The sequence below is a fragment of the Zingiber officinale genome, chromosome 2A (assembly GCF_018446385.1).
Source record: "Zingiber officinale cultivar Zhangliang chromosome 2A, Zo_v1.1, whole genome shotgun sequence".
NCBI classification, from domain to species: Eukaryota; Viridiplantae; Streptophyta; class Magnoliopsida; order Zingiberales; family Zingiberaceae; genus Zingiber; species Zingiber officinale.
In genome coordinates this window covers 169,082,907-169,104,441 of record NC_055988.1, presented here as the reverse complement: position 1 = coordinate 169,104,441, position 21,535 = coordinate 169,082,907, and the positions used below count along the sequence as shown (strand labels likewise).

General features: G+C 32.7%; 1 protein-coding gene and 4 non-coding genes across 6 annotated transcripts; all 5 read right to left on the bottom strand.

Annotated features, from left to right (window-relative positions):
• Positions 1-1,150: 1,150 nt before the first annotated feature.
• On the bottom strand, positions 1,151-1,226 carry TRNAQ-CUG. Its single transcript has one exon. It is a non-coding gene; the product is annotated as a tRNA-Gln (tRNA).
• A 4,041-nt stretch (positions 1,227-5,267) lies between these two features.
• TRNAQ-CUG lies at positions 5,268-5,339 on the bottom strand. Its single transcript has one exon. It is a non-coding gene; the product is annotated as a tRNA-Gln (tRNA).
• A 175-nt stretch (positions 5,340-5,514) lies between these two features.
• On the bottom strand, positions 5,515-5,586 carry TRNAQ-CUG. The gene has a single exon. It is a non-coding gene; the product is annotated as a tRNA-Gln (tRNA).
• Positions 5,587-5,778: 192 nt separating this feature from the next.
• Positions 5,779-5,850, bottom strand: TRNAQ-CUG. Its single transcript has one exon. It is a non-coding gene; the product is annotated as a tRNA-Gln (tRNA).
• A 2,066-nt stretch (positions 5,851-7,916) lies between these two features.
• LOC122043183 (citrate synthase, mitochondrial-like) lies at positions 7,917-21,340 on the bottom strand. Of its 2 annotated transcripts, none has more exons than XM_042603676.1 (20): positions 21,277-21,340; positions 21,015-21,080; positions 20,811-20,873; positions 20,070-20,111; positions 19,399-19,464; positions 19,222-19,287; positions 18,996-19,109; positions 12,741-12,804; positions 12,113-12,195; positions 11,434-11,483; positions 11,286-11,363; positions 10,849-10,977; positions 10,719-10,761; positions 10,074-10,160; positions 9,824-9,925; positions 9,524-9,631; positions 9,383-9,433; positions 8,833-8,906; positions 8,368-8,419; positions 7,917-8,285 (listed from the first exon to the last, which is right to left on the bottom strand). In XM_042603676.1, the coding sequence occupies exons 2-20, from the start codon at positions 21,063-21,065 to the stop codon at positions 8,193-8,195; spliced, it is 1,416 nt and encodes a 471-aa protein (XP_042459610.1). In that variant the 5' UTR covers positions 21,066-21,080; positions 21,277-21,340; the 3' UTR covers positions 7,917-8,192. The 2 variants fall into 2 exon arrangements, with proteins under 2 accessions (XP_042459610.1, XP_042459609.1); XM_042603675.1 differs by having other exon boundaries at positions 21,173-21,306.
• Between the last annotated feature and the right edge of the window lie 195 nt (positions 21,341-21,535).

Sequence of the window (21,535 nt, the reverse complement as noted above, 5' to 3'; positions counted from 1 at the left end):
AAGCATATAGTTTGAATGGTTAGGTGAATTTTTAGTTGCAACCGAACTTTCGATGAAGATTAAGGTTGTGGAAAGGATTTCTAAAGTTAAAGAGTTGAGGTGTCAAGTTTCATGTAATGAAGTGGTGGTTGTCACTTAGTCGCCCTTATTATGTTATTTGATTTTATTAAATTGAAAAAAAAAACGTGCTTTCATTCTAAAGAAAATCTTGGAGTCCTTTTGAGTTTGTTGATTGTAGTGATTGCACAATGAAAATTTTTGGGTTATTTTTGTTAACTATGGCATTATATATAAAAATAAATGCTATTCGACTAGCTAGTAACGTTGACAAGACTCATTTATAGGATAATCATTTTTGTTAATGCTAGTTAACTCTAATGATGCTCACAAAAGCATTATCACAATTGTTCACTGTAGCTTGATCATTTTATAACAAAAATATTAAAATAAAATTGATGCATAATAACTTTTTTTGGATAATAGATAGATGGTTAGATTATAATGGTAAGAGTTATTATTGTTGAAGATTTTTTTCCTACAGGGTTATATCAATGTCACGATAAAAAAAAAATTTATTTATCTCTCCATTATATAAAAAAAGATCTCCCAATAATTTTATTTATATTTTACATTATATATGAAGATAATGTATTTTATATATTATTTATCAAATAATAAAATATTTTTATAAAAAAAATAAAAAAGAGCTCTATCTGACACATCATCCATAAGGAGGATAAATCCGGAACACATAGTAACTTTTAAAACTATACTTTTATATATTTTTTATTTTATATAACATCTCCATTTCAAAATAAGAGTTTAGGGGTTTTCCTTTATAAAAATACAATATTATGAATTTTAAAAGTGAAATTTTCAGTACTCGTTCCTCCATGTCTTCGGATTCATTTAATGAAAATTGATTTTGTAAATAGGATTTCTATTTTTCCTCTTCAATATTCATTGAATCAAAAAATTAAAATTATTTTTGAATGACTCTTTTAGTATTTCTTAAAATATTTATTTGAGAGAAACAATTGGAAAAGTAAAAGAGTTGAAAAAAAATATGTACTGGGTGGTGTTTTTATTTCAAAATAAAATTATATGAATAAAAAAAAGGATTATTATTTGAAGCGAAAATATTAAAAACAGGTCCCACCTGCCGAGATTTGAACTCGGGTTACTGGATTCAGAGTCCAATGTCCTAACCACTAGACCATGGGACCATTGTACAAATGTTACATTATTCTTAAATAATTCTTTTAGTATTTTCTTAAAATATTTATTTGAGAGATAATTGGAAAAGTAAAAGAGTTGGAAAAAAAATGTGTGCTGGGTGGTATTTTTATTTCAAAATAAAATTACATAGTATAATTGATTATATAAATTAACTATTTATTCATCTAATGAATTATTAATTTAAATAATATATATATTAAACAATAAAAAAAATATTATCAATTAAATAATAAAATTTTACCTTAATACCATAATAAAATTTTACCTCATCAAATATAAAATTAGATTTATTTTACCTTAATAGCATAATCAATTTAAAAACTTTAATTATAGAATCGTATATATTATTATTTAATTCAAATTAATCCCATGAAACAATATTTATCATGCATGTTCATTAAAAACATTATTTAATGTCTTTTAATAGTACGTTACTGTTTCAATGATTTTAATCGATTCATGCAATGTATTAATCGATTTACATGCATGCATGGCACTTAATCGATATATGAAATCCAATAATCAATTACCGCATGCATGGATTGCACTGTTTCACGTAAGAAGGCAATTTAATCGATTAATTGACACAGTCGCTAGTTGCTAGTTAAGATTATTTAATCGCCCCCGAACTACCGTACAACGATAAGATATTCAGAGGATTATCTAAATATTTACAATTCAAACCTCAGCTATAGTAAATTTATAAAAAAATTTCTTTCAAATAAAGCACGTAATTAAAGGATATTGGGTTCTTGGACTGTCCACTATGAGCACTTCCTAATTTATCTTAGTAGTCGGTTGAAAACTTTCGTGAAATCGGATTACTCATCCCCAGACTCGACATTATCCAATCTGATTTTTTTAGTTAATATTATTTAATCGATTAGATTTCAATTTAACGTACCAATCGATTAGTCAATTAATTTTAATCGAATATGTCATGATTTTATTTATTAATCGATTAAAAAAATTAATCAATTAACAGTATAATTTTATGACGACTTAAGATTTTTAATCGGAAAAAATTCTCAATCAATTAGGAAATTAGTTGACCGATCCGAAATGATTTCATTCATAATTTTAAGCTTAGTAATCAATTGGCCAACGAAATCAATCTATTAAATCATTTTGATTTGACCTAAAAATTAAGTTAAACGAGACCATTCTTCGGTCATTCTTTATGTTTTTCACACACTACAAAAATCATTTTTTAGGGATGAAAATTTACAACAAATAATTTTTATCGCAAATTTACTTCGAATTTAGCAACGAATAACTAAATCGTCACTAATTAGCAATGAAAACAACAATGAAAAAATAATTATGGGAAAATAGCAACAAACATTCTTTTGTCGCAAATTTTTTTGTAAATTTGGGACGAAATATGAAATTCGTTGGAAATTTTACGAGGTTTGCGACAAATTTTTTTTTTCGCAAACATAGAGTAAATTTTCTTTATCCCAGTTTAAGGAAAACCATATCTGGGATGAACTTCACAGTTCGTCCCAGATTAGGGACGGATTTCATAGTTCGTCCCAAATTTTTTTTTTTAAATCAGAAAAAATGTGACAAAAATGTGGATTCAAGAGCTAAAGACCTCGGAATCACACAGAACGAGTTCTTATGCGTTCGTATCGATCTTCATATCACAATGATGACATGAAATAATTTTTTCACCTAATATTTTGAGGTTTTTCAATTTTCAAAAATGAAAATTTTAATTGTTGATAAAAAAATTTATGAACCTCAAAATATTGAGTGAAAAAAATGTTTGAGACCATCATTGCAATCAGCAGATCGATACGAACACATAGGAACTCGTTTCGTATCATTCCGAGATGTTTAAGTCATGCATCCGTATTTTTATCGCTTTATTCCTCAATTAAAAAAAATAGAAATTTGGGATGAACTTTGAGGTTTGAGAAAAGAAGTTCTGGTACGAACTAAAAAGTTCGTCCCAAAATTAAAATCTTTAAAAGTTCTAAATAAAATATTTCAAAAAATAAAAACTTGACATATAGAACTCGGAATGACATGGAACAAATTTTTATGCGTTCCTATCGATCTTTTGATCATAATGATGGCACGAAATAATTTTTTCACCTAATATTTTGAGGTTTTTTTTCAGAAATGAAAATTTTAATTGTTGATAAAAAAAATTTATGAACCTCAAAATATTGGGTGAAAAATGTTTGAGGTCATCATTGCGATCAGGAGATCGATAAGTGTCATTCCGAGGTGTTTAGGTTATGCATACATATTTGTATCGCTTTATTCTTCAATTAAAAAAAAATAGAGATTTGGGATGAACTTTGAAGTTCGTTCATCTGGGACTAACTAAAAAGTTCATCCCAAAATTTAAATATTTAAAAATTCTAATAAAATCTTTCAAAAATTAAAAACTAGACATTTAGAGCTCAGAATGACATGGAACAAATTTTTATGCATTCGTATCTATTTCTGATCATAATGATGGTAGGAAATAATTTTTTTATCTAATATTTTGAGGTTTTAAAATATTCGGAAATGAAAATTTTAATTGTTGATAAAAAAAGTTATGAACCTCAAAATATTGAGTGAAAAAAATGTTTGAGACCATTATCAGGAGATCGATACAAACGCATAAGAACTCGTTTCGTGTCATTTCGAGGTGTTTAGGTCATACATCCGTATTTTTATCTTTATTCCTCAATTAAAAAAATAGAGATTTGGGACGAACTTTGAAGTTCGTCCAAAAATTTAAATCTTTAAAAATTCTAAATAAAATCTTTCAAAAAATAAAAATTAGACCTATAGAGATCGGAATGACGTAGAACAAATTTCTATGCATTCGTATCGATCTTTTGATCACAATGACAATACGAAATAATTTTTTTACCTAATATTTTGAGGTTTTTAAATTTTTGGAAATAAAAATTTTAATTGTTGATAAAAAAATTTATGAACCTCAAAATATTGAGTGAAAAAAATGTTTGAGGCCATTGTTACAATCAGGAGATCGATACGAACACATAGGAACTCGTTTCATGCCATTTTAAGATATTTAGATCATGCATCCATAATTTTATCACTTTATTTCTCAATTAAAAGGTGCTTTCATTCTAAAGAAAATCTTGGAATCCTTTTGAGTTTGTTGATTGTGGTGATTGCACAATGAAGATTTTTGGGTTATTTTTGTTAACTATGGCATTATATATAAAAATAAATGCTATTCGACTAGTAACGTTGACAAGACTCGTTTATAGGATAATCATTTTTGTTAATGCTACTTAACTCTAATGATGCTCACAAAAGCATTATCACAATTGTTCACTGTAGCTTTATCATTTTATAACAAATAAAATATTAAAACAAAATTGATGCATAATAATTTTTTTTGGATAATAGATAGACGGTCATATCATAATGGTAAGAGGTATTATTGTTGAAGATTTTTTCCCTACAAGGTCATATCAATGTCACGAAAAAAAATCACTTATCTCTCCATTATATAAAAAAAATCTCCCAATAATTTTATTTATATTTTACATTATATATGAAGATAATGTATTTTATATATTATTTTTATAAAAAAAAAATAAAAAAGAGCTCTATTTGACACATCATCCATGAGGATAAATCCGGAACACATAATAACTTTTAAAACTATACTTTTATATATTTTTTATTTTATATAACATCTCCATTTCAAAATAAGAGTTTAGGGGATTTCCTTTATAAAAATACAATATTATGAATTTTAAAAGTGAAATTTTCAGTACTCGTTCCTCCATGTCTTGGGATTCATTTAATGAAAATTGATTTTGTAAATAGGATTTCTATTTTTCCTCTTCAATATTCATTGAATCAAAAAATTAAAATTATTTTTGAATGACTCTTTTAGTATTTCTTAAAATATTTATTTGAGAGAAACAATTGGAAAAGTAAAAGAGTTGAAAAAAATATGTACTGGGTGGTGTTTTTATTTCAAAATAAAATTATATGAAGAAAAAAAATATTATTATTTGAAGGGGAAAATATTAAAAAGCAGGTCCCACCGAGATTTGAACTCGGGTTACTGGATTCAGAGTCCAATGTCCTAACCACTAGACCATGGGACCAATGCGTAACTGTTACATTATTTTTAATAATTCTTTTTAGTATTTCTTAAAATATTTATTTGAGAGATAATTGCAAAAGTAAAAGGGTTGAAAAAAAATATGTGAACTGGGTGGTATTTTTATCTCAAAATAAAATTACATAAAACAAAAAGAAAGTATTAGAAACTAAAAAACTAGGTCCCACCGAGATTTGAACTCGGGTTACTGGATTCAGAGTCCAATGTCCTAACCACTAGACCATGGGACCATTGTACAATGGATACATTATTTTTGAATAAATCTTTTATTATTCTTAAAATATTTATTTGAGAGATAATTGGAAAAGTAAAAGAGTAAAAAAAAAAAATGTGGACTGGGTGGTATTTTTATTTCAAAATAAAATTATATAAAACAAAAAGAAAGTATTATTATTTGAAGGGAAAAAAACTAAAAAAAATTTAGGTCCCACCGAGATTTGAACTCGGGTTACTGGATTCAGAGTCCAATGTCCTAACCACTAGACCATGGGACCAATGTACTTATGTTTCTTTACATATACATATTGGTAAATTAATTTTTTAACGTATCAGACAATTCATAAAAGATATTTTAAAATATTTTATCTAGCACAGCCTTGGGCGAGGTCAGGAAAGATCAAAGTTTTAATTTTCATATGTCCGTTACATTAGTAGCCCAGAAAGTAATCATTTTCACATCTACGTTAAATTAGTTACTAGTTTTAATTTTCATATGACTTATTCGCACTGGTTCTTACTAATAAAAATTTTAAAAACTACTAATATAAAAAAGGTTAAGTATCTTCGTAGATCGTATTTTAATACACGTTAGAGTCGTTACTTAAATTAGCAACTGAAAGATTACATTCAACATGATGCACAATGGAAAAGTCGTTGGATCAAATGATATTTTAATAGAAGTATGAAAATACTTAGGGAAACAAGGTATTGAATGACTTACAAAATTATTTAACATGATATTGAAAACGAAAAAAATGTCTGATCAATGGAGGATAAATACTCTAGTTCCCTTATATAAGAATAAGGGAGACGTATAAAATTGTGCAAACTATAGGGGTATTAAACTAATAAGTCATACTATGAAACTTTGGGAAAAAGTAATAGAAAAAAGATTAAGGAAGGAGATCATAGTGACAGAAAATCAATTTGGGTTCATGCCTGGAAGGTCGACAATAGAAGCTATACATCTTTTTAGACAATTAATTGAAAAATATCGGGAGCAAAAACAAGATCTACACATGGTATTCATTGACTTAAAAAAGACATATGATAGAGTCCCAAGAGAAATTATATGGAGAATTTTAGAAAAGAGAGGTGTTAGCGTAACATATATTGAACTAATTAAGGATATGTATGAGGAATAACCAGAGTAAAGACTTCAGTGGAGTAATGAAGTATTTCCAATAAAGATAGGATTACATCAAGGATCATCTAAGTCCCTATCTTTTACATTAATTATGGATGAACTCACCGCACACATTCAAGATACAGATCTGCAGTGCATGTTGTTTGCAGATGATATTATTTTGGTAGATGAGACACGTGAAGGAGTAAATGCTAAGCTAGAATCTTGGAGGGAAACACTAGAAGGGAAAGGTTTTAAGCTTAGTAGATTAAAGACGGAATATATGAAATTTAAGTTTAGCAATATTAGAAGTAATGAAACAATTGTTAAGATAGGAGAGGACGAGTTGCCTGGAACCGAGAGATTTAAATATTTAGGATCATTTTTACAAAATGATAAAGGGATTGAGAGAGATGTCTTACATAGAATACAAGCAGGATGAGTGAAATGGAGGGGAGCGTCGAGTGTTTTATGTGACCGTAAAATACCTCTTAAACTTAAAGGTAAGTTCTATAAAACCGCAGTTAGACCTGCTATGTTATATGGAGCTGAATGTTGAGCTATGACTCGAGCACATGAGCAGAAGATGAGAGTTATAGAGATGAGGATGTTAAGGTAGATGTGTGGACATACGAGGATGGACAAAATAAGAAATGAGAGCATTAGAGAGAAAGTAGGAGTTGCATCTATTGAAGAAAAACTCAGAGAGACACGTTAAGATGGTATGGACATGTACTTAGACGACCAATAAATGCTCCAGTTAGACAATGTAAAACTATGATAAACATGCATATAAAACGAGGAAGACCAAAAAAGACTTGGTTAGCAACAATAAAACAAGATAAAATTTATTTAAATATAGATGATGATATAATAGGAGATAGAGCTCAATGGCGTAAAATGATTCATACAATCGACCCCACCTAGTGAGAAAAGGCTTGATTGTTGTATATTTAAATAAAAAAAGATTTTAATTCTATAAACACGAGGATTATGTAATAATTTTAGTAAATGAATGCTGTCCAATAATATATTAAAAGAGATTTTTCTCTTTTCTAAAAAACATCTTCTGAGAAAATTGACAAAAAAAAAAATGTGACTCAAAAGCTGATTTATGGTATGATTTCCATTTGGGAAGTGTCACTGACTTTTACAGAACATTAGTTAAGAAGGTACCAAAGTTATCCTCAAATATGGAATTCGGTCTCAATCCTAATTATTAAGACCTTGTTCTTCTATTGGTATGTAAATTACAAAGATCACTTTGGATCAAATTTATTACAAGTGATAGTAAAATAATCTCAGGAATTCATCATACGGATGATTTTCAGAGCTCAATGAATAGGTTAGAGAGCAAATCAATCAATCCATATATCTCCGCAAACAAAAACAAAAGAAACAGCTCGCGAAACACTTTGCGCCCTCGTGCTTCCAGCATCAAGATATTTATTTTAGCTAGAGCCAACAAAAAGGAATTCACCTAGTCTAAGCTCAAGCAGCTTTTTTGCAGTAGCTTTCAAGCCAATCCATCGTCACACTCTTTGGCCTCTCAAGAGGTAAACCAAGTGCACGGTCCCATATAAGCTACAACAATACCAAAGATTTCAAGACTTGATAACGATGTGTTTATAATCACATAAGGATATGTATTGCAGAGTTCACGAACCTGAGAGCCGATACCAATGCTTCTTGAGACCCCAAATAAAACAGTGTAGTACCTGAAAATATCGAATATGGCATGATTTTATTGCAGATGGGCATGAATTTGATTCAAAAAAATTTTGGTTCGATTTACTAATTAGGTATAGTTATCCAGGCAATCTAGTTTCAGTTGGAGAACTATTAAGCTTCTCTCTCTATTCTTAAAATAACAATATTATTGTTATTCTCACTGAAAATCTTATAAGGAAATTAGTTTTTGATTGATTTTGGATAATATATGTTTTTTTTCTAATTTAAGGTTCAAACAAAATGAAACCGAAATCAAACAAGAAATTCAGTTTGGTTTGCTCAAACCGAACTAAAATGGCTCTGGTTTCAACCGATATCGTTTCATTTTTTTTTTTTTTTTTTTTTGGCGCCAAACCAATAAATTCAAAAACATGCCCATTCCAAGTATGATTTAGCTTACCGTGCTTCTGATAAACCAAAATACTTTAGAAGAACTCCACTATGAGCATCAACATTAGGCCATGGATTCTTGACCTGAAAGAATTCCAGTCCAAAATATTATTTCACAGCTTCAAAATAATAGGATAGATATATATAGAGCAATGATATACACAAGGAAAATTTTCAAGAATAGACAAATTCATAGCCCGCCATTTCACTTTTTGTGGACCCTATGTCTATCATTGAGTATTTCCTTGAGATTCTTTCCTTAAGCATATCATTTTTCATATATATATATGTTTGTATGTTTGTACGTAGGTAGGTATATGTGCTATATGTCTATATATAAAGTGAAAACACCTGGCAGAGTTTACTAGTAAAAATAACTATGTAAATTTGCATAAAGTTCAATTGAGGGATAATAAACTTCATGAACCCAAATAGTTAGGACAAATAATATCTTTGACGGTGATAAACAGGTTTGCCATCTAACTTGATCGAACATAAGAACATGTTCCCCCACAGAATTTATAAGCAAATATCATTGATAAGCTGCTTAGTAAGATTACCTTGCCTAGCTCAGTGAGAATAGGCGGAACAACTTCATATAACTTTGAAACCTGCAAGAATATGTAGGATAAAAGTATCAGCTAAACTCGATTGCTCCTGATATTATAGAAATTAAGGGAAAAGTCATCATGGAGAGAGACCAGCTTAAAAAGTGGATCATGAGGCAAATGCTTCAATGCAAATTCCCTTTGGCAGGTATATCTGGGATCTGTCTTCCTTAGCACTCCGTGTCCATAACCAGGAACAACCTGTAGACAGTGCTTGAACTTGAGATTGGTGACTCTAGTTCGCTTCAAACTCGACGAGCACCATCAAATTAGATTAAGAAAGCTTTCAATGCTTTATTGTCCTTTTGCAATAAATGGAATTGTCACTTCCAAATCATCCACGGGAAGACTACTTATTCTAATTGCATGGATTGGAAAGTCAAATTATAGTACCTTGCCGCTTTTTAAGGTTTTCCAAACGTAGTCCTTTAACTGATCTGTGGTAATATCCTCTCCACACTCCTTAACAAGAGATTCAATCCATAAAAGAACTTCCTGCATAGTAGTCAAAAACAGTAAACATTATCATTAATCGAGCAACTAATTGGACAGGTCAATTAACAATACCAAAAAGTTGTTATTTTTATAAAAGTCAAATGCATGGAAACCAAAAAAGAAAACTGACTATTAATTTGTGGTGTACCTGATTAGCTAATCCATGTAGTGGTCCAGCTAAACCATTAAGTGCGGCTGCAAATGAAAGGTAAGGATCTGAAAGAGCACTGCCGACCTGAAAATTATAAACTTGTTCGGTAAGGAAAAGATTTTGCAGATACAATGATAGGATAGAATGCCAAGGTTAATAAGTACCTTTTGTGTTAGAATTAGGGATGACAACAGATTGGATATCCATGAATTAACATATTATCCAAACTTGTACCATTTTAATTTAAGGAATATCCAACCCACTAAATACTTATATAAATTACATAACTATACTTGTATCCATCCTTTAACTATCCACTTAGCGTAGGGGTCCATATACATGTGTGCATCCTAAAATACCCGCAATTATGAAACTCATAAATTCCCACCAAACCTGAACTGCAATCAGAAATAGATATCTGAAACTCACCCATTTAAATAGAGTACCCATGGGTATCCAATTATTAGGGCACCCATTGTCATCCCTATTCCAAGTACTTACTGTAAGCATACACATGCCAGCCAACAAATAAAAGACAATAAGAGCAACAACAACAACTAAGCCTTATCCCACTTGATGAGATCGGCATAAAAGACAATAATAAGAGAAGAAAAATATATACATATATAATGTTCTGATTACCAGATGAGCAGTGTGAGCACTAACATTGCCACCCTCATGGTCACTGAAGCATATAAACCGAAACATCAACTATAAAATATGATCATAAGAAGCATCCTTTGATTTTCAGTTATTATTCACATATACACACCTGTGTATTGTTATATAAAGTCTCATCAACTCAAGCATTTTAGGATCATCATATCCAAGCATGTGGGAAAAATTAGCTGCATAATCCAGAGAACTATCTGCGGGTATGATTCCACCATCCTTGTAAATTCTAAAAGTGTAACAGGAAGAAAAAAATTTATGAAAATGGATCTCCTGGCTGTCAGCCTGTCAATTTATAAGCAGCATCAGATCTCAAAAACTAAAGTAATTTTCTTTGGCAGAACTATCAAGCGATGGGATTAGGCAACTTGTTATGATAGATAATATATATGAGGAGTATATAACAATAAGACTACAGAGATGAAAAAGAAGTAATATAGTTGCTAAAGGCAAAATTCTTTATTAATTACTAGGAGAAACTTAAGTCAAGAATCACTCACATAGAAATAACGAATTAGCAGATAGATGGAAACTTACCTTCTATAAATATATGAAGCCACTGATGGTAGACGAGCAATCAAGTTTATTGAATCCTCATATGTTGGCTCCCAAAACCTAACACAGTGATGAATTTTGTTACACTATAGCTCGAATAAAGTATAGATAAAAGTAACAGAGAAATTACTTGGCTTTTGGCATCCCCTTTTCATATGCCTTCTGAAATTCACTATCAACCTGAAAATGGGAAAAGTGATTGTCACTTACCCAACATTCTAGATTTTAATACCCCTTCTGTAACTGAATGCCACTAGATTGCTCCATGCAAGATCTAAAACTTGACCAAATAATGATAAATATTTTTAAAAAAAATACATCTGAAACAAGATTCAAAACTTAATATTGAGATACAATAGATGAAAGTATCAACCAACCTTTTCCACCAAAACAAAATTAATCAATGAATAATAAATGATAAATTTGTGACAGAGGAACCATGAGAAGGCTAAGGTAGTTGTCTCACAAACTAACACAATAGTGCTAGGTAGGCAGATATCCTGTACGAAACATAGCTTACTAATTTAGAAAATAACACAAATAGAAACAGGCCTTGTATAAATCACGCCATCAAATTTAGATTAGTAATTAACCATATTTTAGAACCATTTGATACAATTGTCTTAGAAGTTAATTTCAACCTCCTATTACAACGAGAGAAATATTTTTAGCTCTTCAGTCATTGAGAAGGGACTATTTCAGGGAGAGGAAATATATTTCAGATTAAATAAATCTTAGCCACTTCCAATGAAAGTTAGGAACACAACCTTTGACCCCTTTGCTGAAGTTGACAGTAGACTATTCATTACCTGAAGTGCCATAACTCCAGTTGCAAACTGTGTCATTGGATGAGCTGCTACAGGAAGAGAATCAATTGCCTTGAACACATGATCTACATCAAAAACAAAAATTAAACAAGAGTCAATATAAATAATATTATACATGGAAAAATCTCAGCTCCTGCAATGAGGACGATTACCAAACTTGAGAAGGGTATAAATGTCGTGCCATCAAACGCTAAATATTGGCATACAACACCAACAATGCAAGTTGGGTGATACATTGATATGTGCATAGAGTCCAAATAACTTAAATAATTGGAATGGACATATAGATTAGGCTAGTAATCTAGTAAAATAATAATTTCATATTGAGGAGGGAAAAAATGCAACGAACGTATAAAATTCATCAAATATTATAGTGGGAAACAAAGCATTGACACCTGATCCTTCCATGTATCTAATTCACCTGTAATCATGCCAACCTTCTCACAAGTTATTGATGAATTTTCTTTGGTCAAAGTATTTCAAAATTTACATATAAAATAATTTGACCACAAGCATGTCCTAGATAACAGAGAATATCCAAAAAAATAATACTTTACTGCTCCCTCCTCAATTGACAAGTAAAATAAAATTAAGTCAATAATAAAGAAACCTGAAACTTTTGCACGACTACATAGCTCTGCTGATAGTCCATCAACTTGTTCTTTATTAGGCACCTAGGATCAAAGAAAACAAAAGGCATTTTAGCATGAAGCAAAGTAATAGCAGCAACATTAATGATAAGTGTTGTATGTAGACAAGAGTAAGGTTTAAAATCTCAACCCGTGCCAAAGTTTTGGTCACATACTGGAACTATACGGTTTTAGTATTGTATCATGCCGTGTCGATACAATTTCGATATTTTTTTTATTTATATAATAATTATTAGATAAATATGTTTATTGTGTATAATTTAAAAATAAGTTGTATATTGATTTTATATAAGTTCTCAATTATTGAATAACTTAATATTGTTAGAAAAAAAAAAATTGATCTATCAATAACTCAAATTAAAATTAATATGTTTCATATGTTTAGGAAGCAATATTTCTTAGGCAGATTAGGTAGAGGCATTCTAAGATAAAAATATATATTTCATATGTTTAGGAAGCGAGAATCCTAAAAGTAAAAAAGCTAAATATGTTAATATTCATGGATCTAAATTCAAATTAATTCTAAGACAAAAATAATATATTATCTATAATAAGTATATAAATCAATACAAAGATGTTACTTTAAATATAATAATTATATAAATTAACTATTTATTCATTTAATGAATTATTAATTTAAATAATATATATTTTAAATAGTAAAAAATATCAGAATATCAATTAAACAATAAATCTATAAAAAAATACAATATAAAAAAAGATATCAGAATATAAATATGATTTATTAAAAATAGAATTTTTTAAATAAAATTTAAAATAGTAAAAAAAATCAGAATATTAATTAATAAAATTTATTTAAAAATAATTTTAAATATATTTTTGATATATATTATTGAGATAATTTAATTAAAGTTTATGAAAGCTTGTTCGAAATATTGTACTGTTAGGAATTATTTGAATTAATTAAATCGAAAGGTTTAATTTTCGATCGTGTAACGGGACACAGTACTTGTGCGAAGTGTGGTCAGGACATCTTGGCCATTTGCAGAAAGGGGTCCGAGGCGCCTCCGGGACGCCTTGGTCCTGCGACGCCTCCGGCAACACTGGAGGCGTCCCGCGACATCTTCTCGACGCCTCTGATACACCTCCAGGACACCTTCGCTCGCTTTTTGCTCCTGCCTCCTCGCTGCTGCCTCATCGTCGTCCCATCGCTGCCTCCCTGCTACTGATCGCTCACCGATTGCCTTCGTCGCTACCTCCCCTACTTTATATAGAATTCTTTTTTATTAATCGATGGATAGAACAAATTGATTTGATTCCTTCTGTCACGATTCTAATTCCTTCCGTCATACGTTTGTCGCAATTCCTGTAGGTGCAGCAAAGGCCGACAAGAGGGGGGTGAATTGCTTAAAACAAAAATAAAACTACTCTCCTCGGATTTTTCAACTCAATTAATGCAATAGTAAATAAAATAAAGGCAGAAATAAAAGCAGAAATCGAATTTAACCTAGTTACAATCAAGAGGGTTGTTAATCCAAGGCAGTAAGAAAGCACACTAAAAAAATTCTCCTTTGCTGAAGGCAGAGACGCCTTTTACACTCTAATGACTCAGAACTACTGCTAGGAAATGCTTACAGAGTTGAATGTAGAAGTTGTACATAATTCCTAACTCCAGGGGTCCTTTTATAACCCCTGAAAATTCTATCCCGAAGCTCCAAGGCGCCTCCATTGAGGGTCTAAGGCGCCTCCAAGCTGGGTCAGCGGATAAAACTTTATCCGCGCACGAACGGTCTGTTTGACCAGATTGAAGGCGCCTTAAACAAGGCTGAAGGCGCCTTCAACCAGCTTGAGGCGCCTTCAACCTGATTGAAGGCGCCTTCAAGCTGGAGGCGCCTTGAGCAGTGATTCCAGCACTGCTTCTTTCCGGCTTTGACTTCCGAAGCTCCGTTCTTTTGGGGCAGCCTTCTGTCCCGGCTTAACGTCCCTCGAACGCCGCACATGCTCTTCACGCCCACCGGAGTACTCTTCCGCAGCTCTCTCGTCCTTCGGACGCACCGAGCCCGTCGGCTCCCTTCCCATGTCGTCCTTCTCGTTAGCTGCGTCTTCCGCTCGACTTCCTGCACTCCTAAGCTCCTGCACACTTAGACACAGGGATCAAACACAAAGCAGGACCTAACCAACTTGGTTGATCATATCAAAACTATCACGAGGTCTAACAATCTCCCCCTTTTTGATGTGCATCAACCCAAGTTCAAGTTAGGGTAAAAATAGACATAAATAGTAATTTTAAAGGAAATTACTAAACTAACATATTTAAGCATAAAATTGCAACACAATTTAAAAAAATATTAAAATTTTAAACTTTCTAACTCCCCTTAACTTGTAACCTTTCTCTCCCCTTTTGATAACAGCAAAAATGGGGTACCAAGAAGAGAATATTAAGCAAATTATTAAGGTAGAAAAAATTATGAGCAAAAATGAATATTTTAAAAAAAATTCTAAGTTAAATTGAATTTTCAGAAAAAAATTCTAAGCAATAATGAATTTTTAGAATTTTACAAAAAAAATTCTAAGTTAAATTGATTTTTCAGAAAAAATTTCTAAGCAAAAATGAATTTTTAGAATTTTACAAAAAAAAATTCTAAGTTAAATTGATTTTTCAGAAAAAATTTCTAAACAAAAATGAATTTTTAGAATTTTACAAAAAAAATTCTAAGTTAAATTGAATTTTTGAAATTTCCCAAAAAAAATTCTAAGTAATATGAACTTTTAGAATTTTCCAGAAAAAATATTTCTAACTAAACTGAATTTTTTTTTTTTTAATTTATAAAAATCATTTTCCAAAAATGTTTGATTAAACTTTCAAAGCATTATTTAATTCTAATTTTTAATACTTTTTCAGAAAGTTAATTAAACATTTTATTTCAATATTTCAGCTTCCATGTCGTGGCGAGGCACTAGGCCTTCTTGGTTATTGGAACAACAACCACTTCCTTAGACAAAACTTCCATAAAGAATTTCAATGTTTAATTTTCTCACTGTAAGCTATTAACTAACAGAGAAATTTAAACTAGCAAAGATTTTGAAACCCAATAAAGGTTCCTTTCTACTGGGTTGGTCAAAAACTTAGGGGGTACATGATTTTTGGACACTTTTCTAAGTTGACCCTGGTGTTTTCTAATGTACCAATTTAATTTTCCATAAGTTCTTAATTTTGATTTAGGAAATTTATTTAAGCATGCATCAGATTTCGATTTTTCGATTTCTAATTTTAATTTATCATTTTCTGATTTTATACTATCGTACATTTCAAGTGGACATGCTTTTGTTAATTTCATTTTTAATTCTTTATTTTCTTTTTCTAATTCGAATAAGTCTTTAGAAAGCGATTTAATAAATCGAAAAGACTGAGACGAGGTTAGATTGCATACCTTCCTTACCTGATCTGGTGACGCTCCCCCTTCACTGCTGCTTTCTTCTTCTGATGTTCCTCCCCCTTCATCGATGCTCATATCTGAGCTAGACGTTTCTTCTAGCTGATGGTTAGCTAGTAGAGCTAATCCTGAGAATTCTTCGACTTCTGACTCGGAGGATGAAGGGTCGTCTCATGTCGCCTTCAGGTTTTTGTGTTTGGGTCGAGCTGGCTTCTTGCTTCTTTCCTTATCTTTCTGTTTGCTCTTCAATTTTGGGCAATCATCCTTGATGTGCCCTTCTTGGTTGCAATTGTAGCACCGGACTGTCCTTCCTTTTTGATGACGTTTACTTGACTGCGATCTAAACTTGTTAGATTTAAAAAACTTATTAAAACGTCTTACCATTAACGCAACTTCGTTTTCGTCGATTGACGCTTCGGAGTCGGGATCGTCCTTTTCAGCTCGTAGGGCAACGTTGAGGTTTGACTTCTTTACTGATTTTTCTGCAAGTCAAGACCCGTGAAGTTCAAAAGTTGAGAACAAGTTTTCTAAACTACTTACCTCAAAGTCCTTAGAGATGTAGTAAGCATCTACTAAGGACGTCCATTCTGAAGTCCTCGGGAAGGCATTGAGCGCGTATCGGATGGAATCCCGGTTGGTTACTTCTTCTCCAAGGTTCATTAGTTGCGTTATCAGCTCCTTGATTCTCGCTTGGAGTTGCGCTACCTTCTCGCCGTTGTTCATCCGGAGGTTTATTAGTTGTGTCCGGAGGATGTCGCGCCGCGCCAGCTTCGCTTCAGAGGTACCTTAGTGAAGCTCCAGGAATTTCTCCCAGAGATCTTTCGCTGAGTCGTAGCTTCCGATCCGACTTACCTCTTGAGGTGGCAGAACGCTAAGGAGGTGGAATTCAGCTTTTACGTTGGCGACGAAATCGGCTTGCTCCTTCTTGCTCCACATGTTTTCTTCTTTGTCTTTAGGAGCTGCAAAACCATATTTCATAGTAATTAAAATATCAAAGTTTGTTTTAAAGAATACCTCCATTTTTCGCTTCCATGTAGCGAAATCTCCGTCGAACTTTGGGAGATGAATGTTCGCTCCGGCCATCGTCTTGATCGTAGTGCTTCAGTTGGCGGTTAGTCCTTCTGAGGCGATCAGGCTCTGATACCAATTGTAGGTGTAGCGGAGGCTGACAAGAGGGGGGTGAATTGCTGAAAACAAAAATAAAACTACCCTCCTCGGATTTTTCAACTCAATTAATGCAATAGTAAATAAAATAAAGGCAGAAATAAAAGCAGAAACCGAATTTAACCTGGTTACAACCAAGAGGGTTGTTAATCCAGGGCAGTAAGAAAGCACACTAAGAAAATTCTCCTTTGCTGAAGGCGGAGAAGCCTTTTGCACTCTAATGGCTCAGAACTACTGCTAGGAAATGCTTACAGAGTTGAATGTAGAAGTTGTACATAATTCCTAGCTCCAAGGCGCCTCCATTGAGGGTCTAAGGCACCTCCAAGCTGGGTCAGCGAATAAAACTTTATCCGCGCACGAACGGTCTGTTTGACCAGGTTGAAGGCGCCTTAAACAAGGCTGAAGGCGCCTTCAACCAACTTGAGGCGCCTTCAACCTGATTGAAGGCGCCTTCAAGCTAGAGGCGCCTTGAGCAGTGATTCCAGCACTGATTCTTTCCGGCTTTGGCTTCCGAAGCTCCGTTCTTTTGGGTGATTGCGGCCAACCGGAATAGGGCTCACCCGAACCTAATTCCCGGCCTTCTCCTCGAGTAGCCTTCCGTCCCGACTTAACGTCCCTCGAACGTCGCGCACACTCTTCACGCCCACCGGAGTACTCTTCCGCAACTCTCTCGTCCTTCGGACGCACCGAGCCTGTCGGCTCCCTTCCTGTGCCGTCCTTCTCGTTAGCTGCGTCTTCCGCTCGACTTCCTGCGCTCCTAAGCTCCTGCACACTCAGACACAGGGATCAAACACAAAGCAGGACCTAACCAACTTGGTTGATCACATCAAAACTACCACGGGGTCTATCAATTCCTTCTGTCATGCAACACACGCGCTTGATTCCTTCTGTTGCATGACACATGCAATGACGCACGCCAAATATCCAATGTGTTGTGCCCATTTCACTCCCGTGTCAGTATGGTAAAAACCATCTGTGCCGCCCGGCACGAAAAAGTATTTCACTCATTAGACAAGACCAAAATTATTTTGGCTATTCTTATATTTTTCACAAATCTTTGGGTTTGGGAACATCTACAATCTACGAGTATAGATATAGCACAGGAATTTAAGTTCCAAGTAAAGGAACGAAACATATGAAACTTTAATCACATCTCTTGCATGTATGGAGATTTAATGCCAAATCTACATAAGATATGATAGACAATTAATTTTAAAATCTACATAGAATTGTGCACTGTTTCATGAGTATTACCAATATTTTTAAATTTTAACTTGAAACAGTATTACCAATATTTTTAAATTTCCACTTAAGTTACAGGCAATGATTTTGCTTGCTTCATGTCTTTCCTGAATCCTATGTCCACTCGCCCATAGCTCCCTCTAGAGGAAGACAATTTAGCTGGTGTTTGGTTGGTGGGTTTGAAAATGAGGGAATGGAATGATAGTAAAAGATACTGTTTGGATTGTGGCTTTGGAAATGATAATTTAGAAATGATTTCTAGATTTATGGGAATCAGCCAAACTCATATAGCTAGGTGGGTTTCATTTCCATTTCTATTCTCATTCCATCTTACTATCAAACTCATATCCATAGTCATTCCAGTTATTTAACCAAACGCCACCTTAGTTTGAGGGAAGCAAGTTAACAAATTACCTTTCCAGTCAAAAGAAGCCATAAAAGACCCTCAGGCAATGGCTCTCCAGCATCTTTTGCAGCAGGCAGCAGCTTTTGACACTCAGGGATAGAAAGTCCTCTAAATCGTATCCCCTGAAAAAAAATTTCATTGCCAATAGAAACTTTTCAGACAATGAATCATGCAATAGTTTGTCAAAAAAAGTATAAACCTAAGCAAATTGTCTATAGAACTAAGAAAATGCACCTCGTCTGGATCAAGTAATGATGTTTCCCATAGCAGTCCTGTCATTCCTCTCATTCCACCAATGACCTGCCATGTAAAAATAAAATAGTAAAACCATGAATATGGAAATGCAGGCCATTGTGAGTTTGTTGTGGACTTGTGGTGTGATATTCATGGTGTCAATATGAGTCTTTGTACCATGTCTGCAGTGATATTCCCAAGCTGAACTTTCCCATGTTCAGATTTCAATTTCTTCAACCGTTCCTGGAAGAAAACAGAATAGAATTACCAAAAATACATAAAGAAGCAAGGTTTTCAAGAGTTCACTATATATTATTTGTGATTCAACAGGAGCTAAAGCTTATACTCCTCGGGATTAATGTTATTTTCCATATGTTTTCTCTTACATATAAGACCATAGATGCATGTTAACCATGTCTTGAAGGCAAAGAAAAAATTAATTCCATACGTATTAGATTAGCCCCTTGATTTCAGGTTCCCTTAAGCACATAGTAAAGACCATAGTCTCAATGTAATTATAACTTAATAGAAACATTACCAGTGTGAGCATGTGCACATTCATATATGATTGGAATTTGGATTTAAATCTCCCAAGAAGCAGAAAATGTTAATATGAAGATGCTTACTTATTCGAAATGAGTTGGTTCCCGTATGTCTACAATCTAATAGATTTGTTGCCCAACACTCTTTTGTTACAATGTACAATACCATTAAAAAAAACAGCTGACTCAAAGGAAGAAAATTGTATCTGTTAGTTGAAGAATGCTATTTGAATGGAACACCAAAGGATGTGTGATGCGTCAATTGGTTTTCACAAAGAAAATCAAAACTTAAAGGGAAATATGAACCTGCTGCTCTGGAATCAATTCTTTCAACTGAGAATGAAGATCCTGAAAAAGAAACATAATCATGAATATAGAAGAAAAATATTTTAACAAATGACAGAAAATGAGGATAATTTTGCAAACAAGATTACATGGGCCATACTTAGTGAAAAAGTGGTGTCTTTCCAGCAATTAATTATTTTTTCTGAGTAAATACAAACTCCAATTTTTTTGGAAACAAATTTCAAAAGAAAAATCATATGAACTTTTATAGTAGAATTGAACTCTCAACAACATAGATCTTATATTTTATGTTGAACCAATAGAAAGTCTAGAAAAATATTAATAAATTATCTTTGCTATTCTTGTAACGGAGCCCAAGTAGTTGGGAATAAGAACTATTTGTTGTTGCGCTTTTCCACTTTTTATCATGAGTTACCTGTTAAAAATTAAATAGGTAATGAAGATAAGAAATTATGTAGTATTTACATACATGATATTTTGATGGGATTAGGAATAGCATATCGTTTGCAATTCGAATTTGTATCCCTATCTTCCCATGGTCCAAATAAGAAGAAATCGTTTAAATCATAAAATTGGAATTCCAACAAGGGTTTTGCAGACTTCGATTTTCACATTCAGTCTGTAACATAAATAAAATGAAGCATAACAGCGAATAAATCTCATATCACAATCGCCTACAATCATTTAATAGTTGAACAACTGCAATTTGTTAAACTAATACAAAGAAGGATAAAAACTCACAACATCCGTTGCGCTCTGGACTTGCAACCATCGAATCGAACCCAATGAGGACGACTGCTGTGCCTGTAAACAAAGGCCACAAAAAAACACATATATAACGACAAATAAAGAAAATACTGCTAATGAAACATCGTTTAAGATTCAACCGCAAACAAGTCTCTAAACACCATCTATTTTTCAAAAAAAAAAAAAAGGAAAACTCACTAAACGAGACCGGAGCTTAGAGAGCGCCGACACACTCCGGAATAACACCATCGATCCGAGGATTTCCTGCGCGTATAAAACATCAAACCGTATCAAAATGTCGGGAAATCACCGGATGAAAAATGGAACAAAAAGGAAGACTCGATCCGGAATCGCACGGCTCGAAGGAATTCGAAAAGGAGGCAGAAAGAGAAAGGAGGAGAGCGCTTAGGCTTTAGAAAGCGAGAAATGCGGAGATGGATGCGATCGCAGAGCTGATCACCTGTAGAACAGAACGAAGAAAGAGGCCGAAGAAAATGAAAGAGGCAATAGATCAATATTATTCTATATTAATTTTCTTTATCTTTTTATTTTAAACTTGAATTTTTATTTAAAATATTTGACGGCCCCCTGAATTTTCATGGAACGTGGCTGGACACCGAGGCTCCGCATCGACTCGCGTCGCTCGTTGAACTAAGCACGTGTCATGTGTCGTGAATTAAGAATAATTTAATTTATATCTCTTCGTTTATTTATGCTTC

Bases quoted from the DNA above. Each gene is read 5' to 3' on its own strand.
- LOC122043183 (XM_042603676.1), bottom strand. From the start codon at position 21,065: ATGGTGTTATTCCGGAGTGTGTCGGCGCTCTCTAAGCTCCGGTCTCGT. The intron at 20,112-20,810 runs GTGAGTTTTTAT...TTTCTTTTTCAG, and splicing joins TCCAGAGCGCAACGGATGTT to GATCTTCATTCTCAGTTGAA. The intron at 12,196-12,740 runs GTTTCTTTATTA...TTTTTGATGTAG, and splicing joins TAGTCGTGCAAAAGTTTCAG to ATCATGTGTTCAAGGCAATT.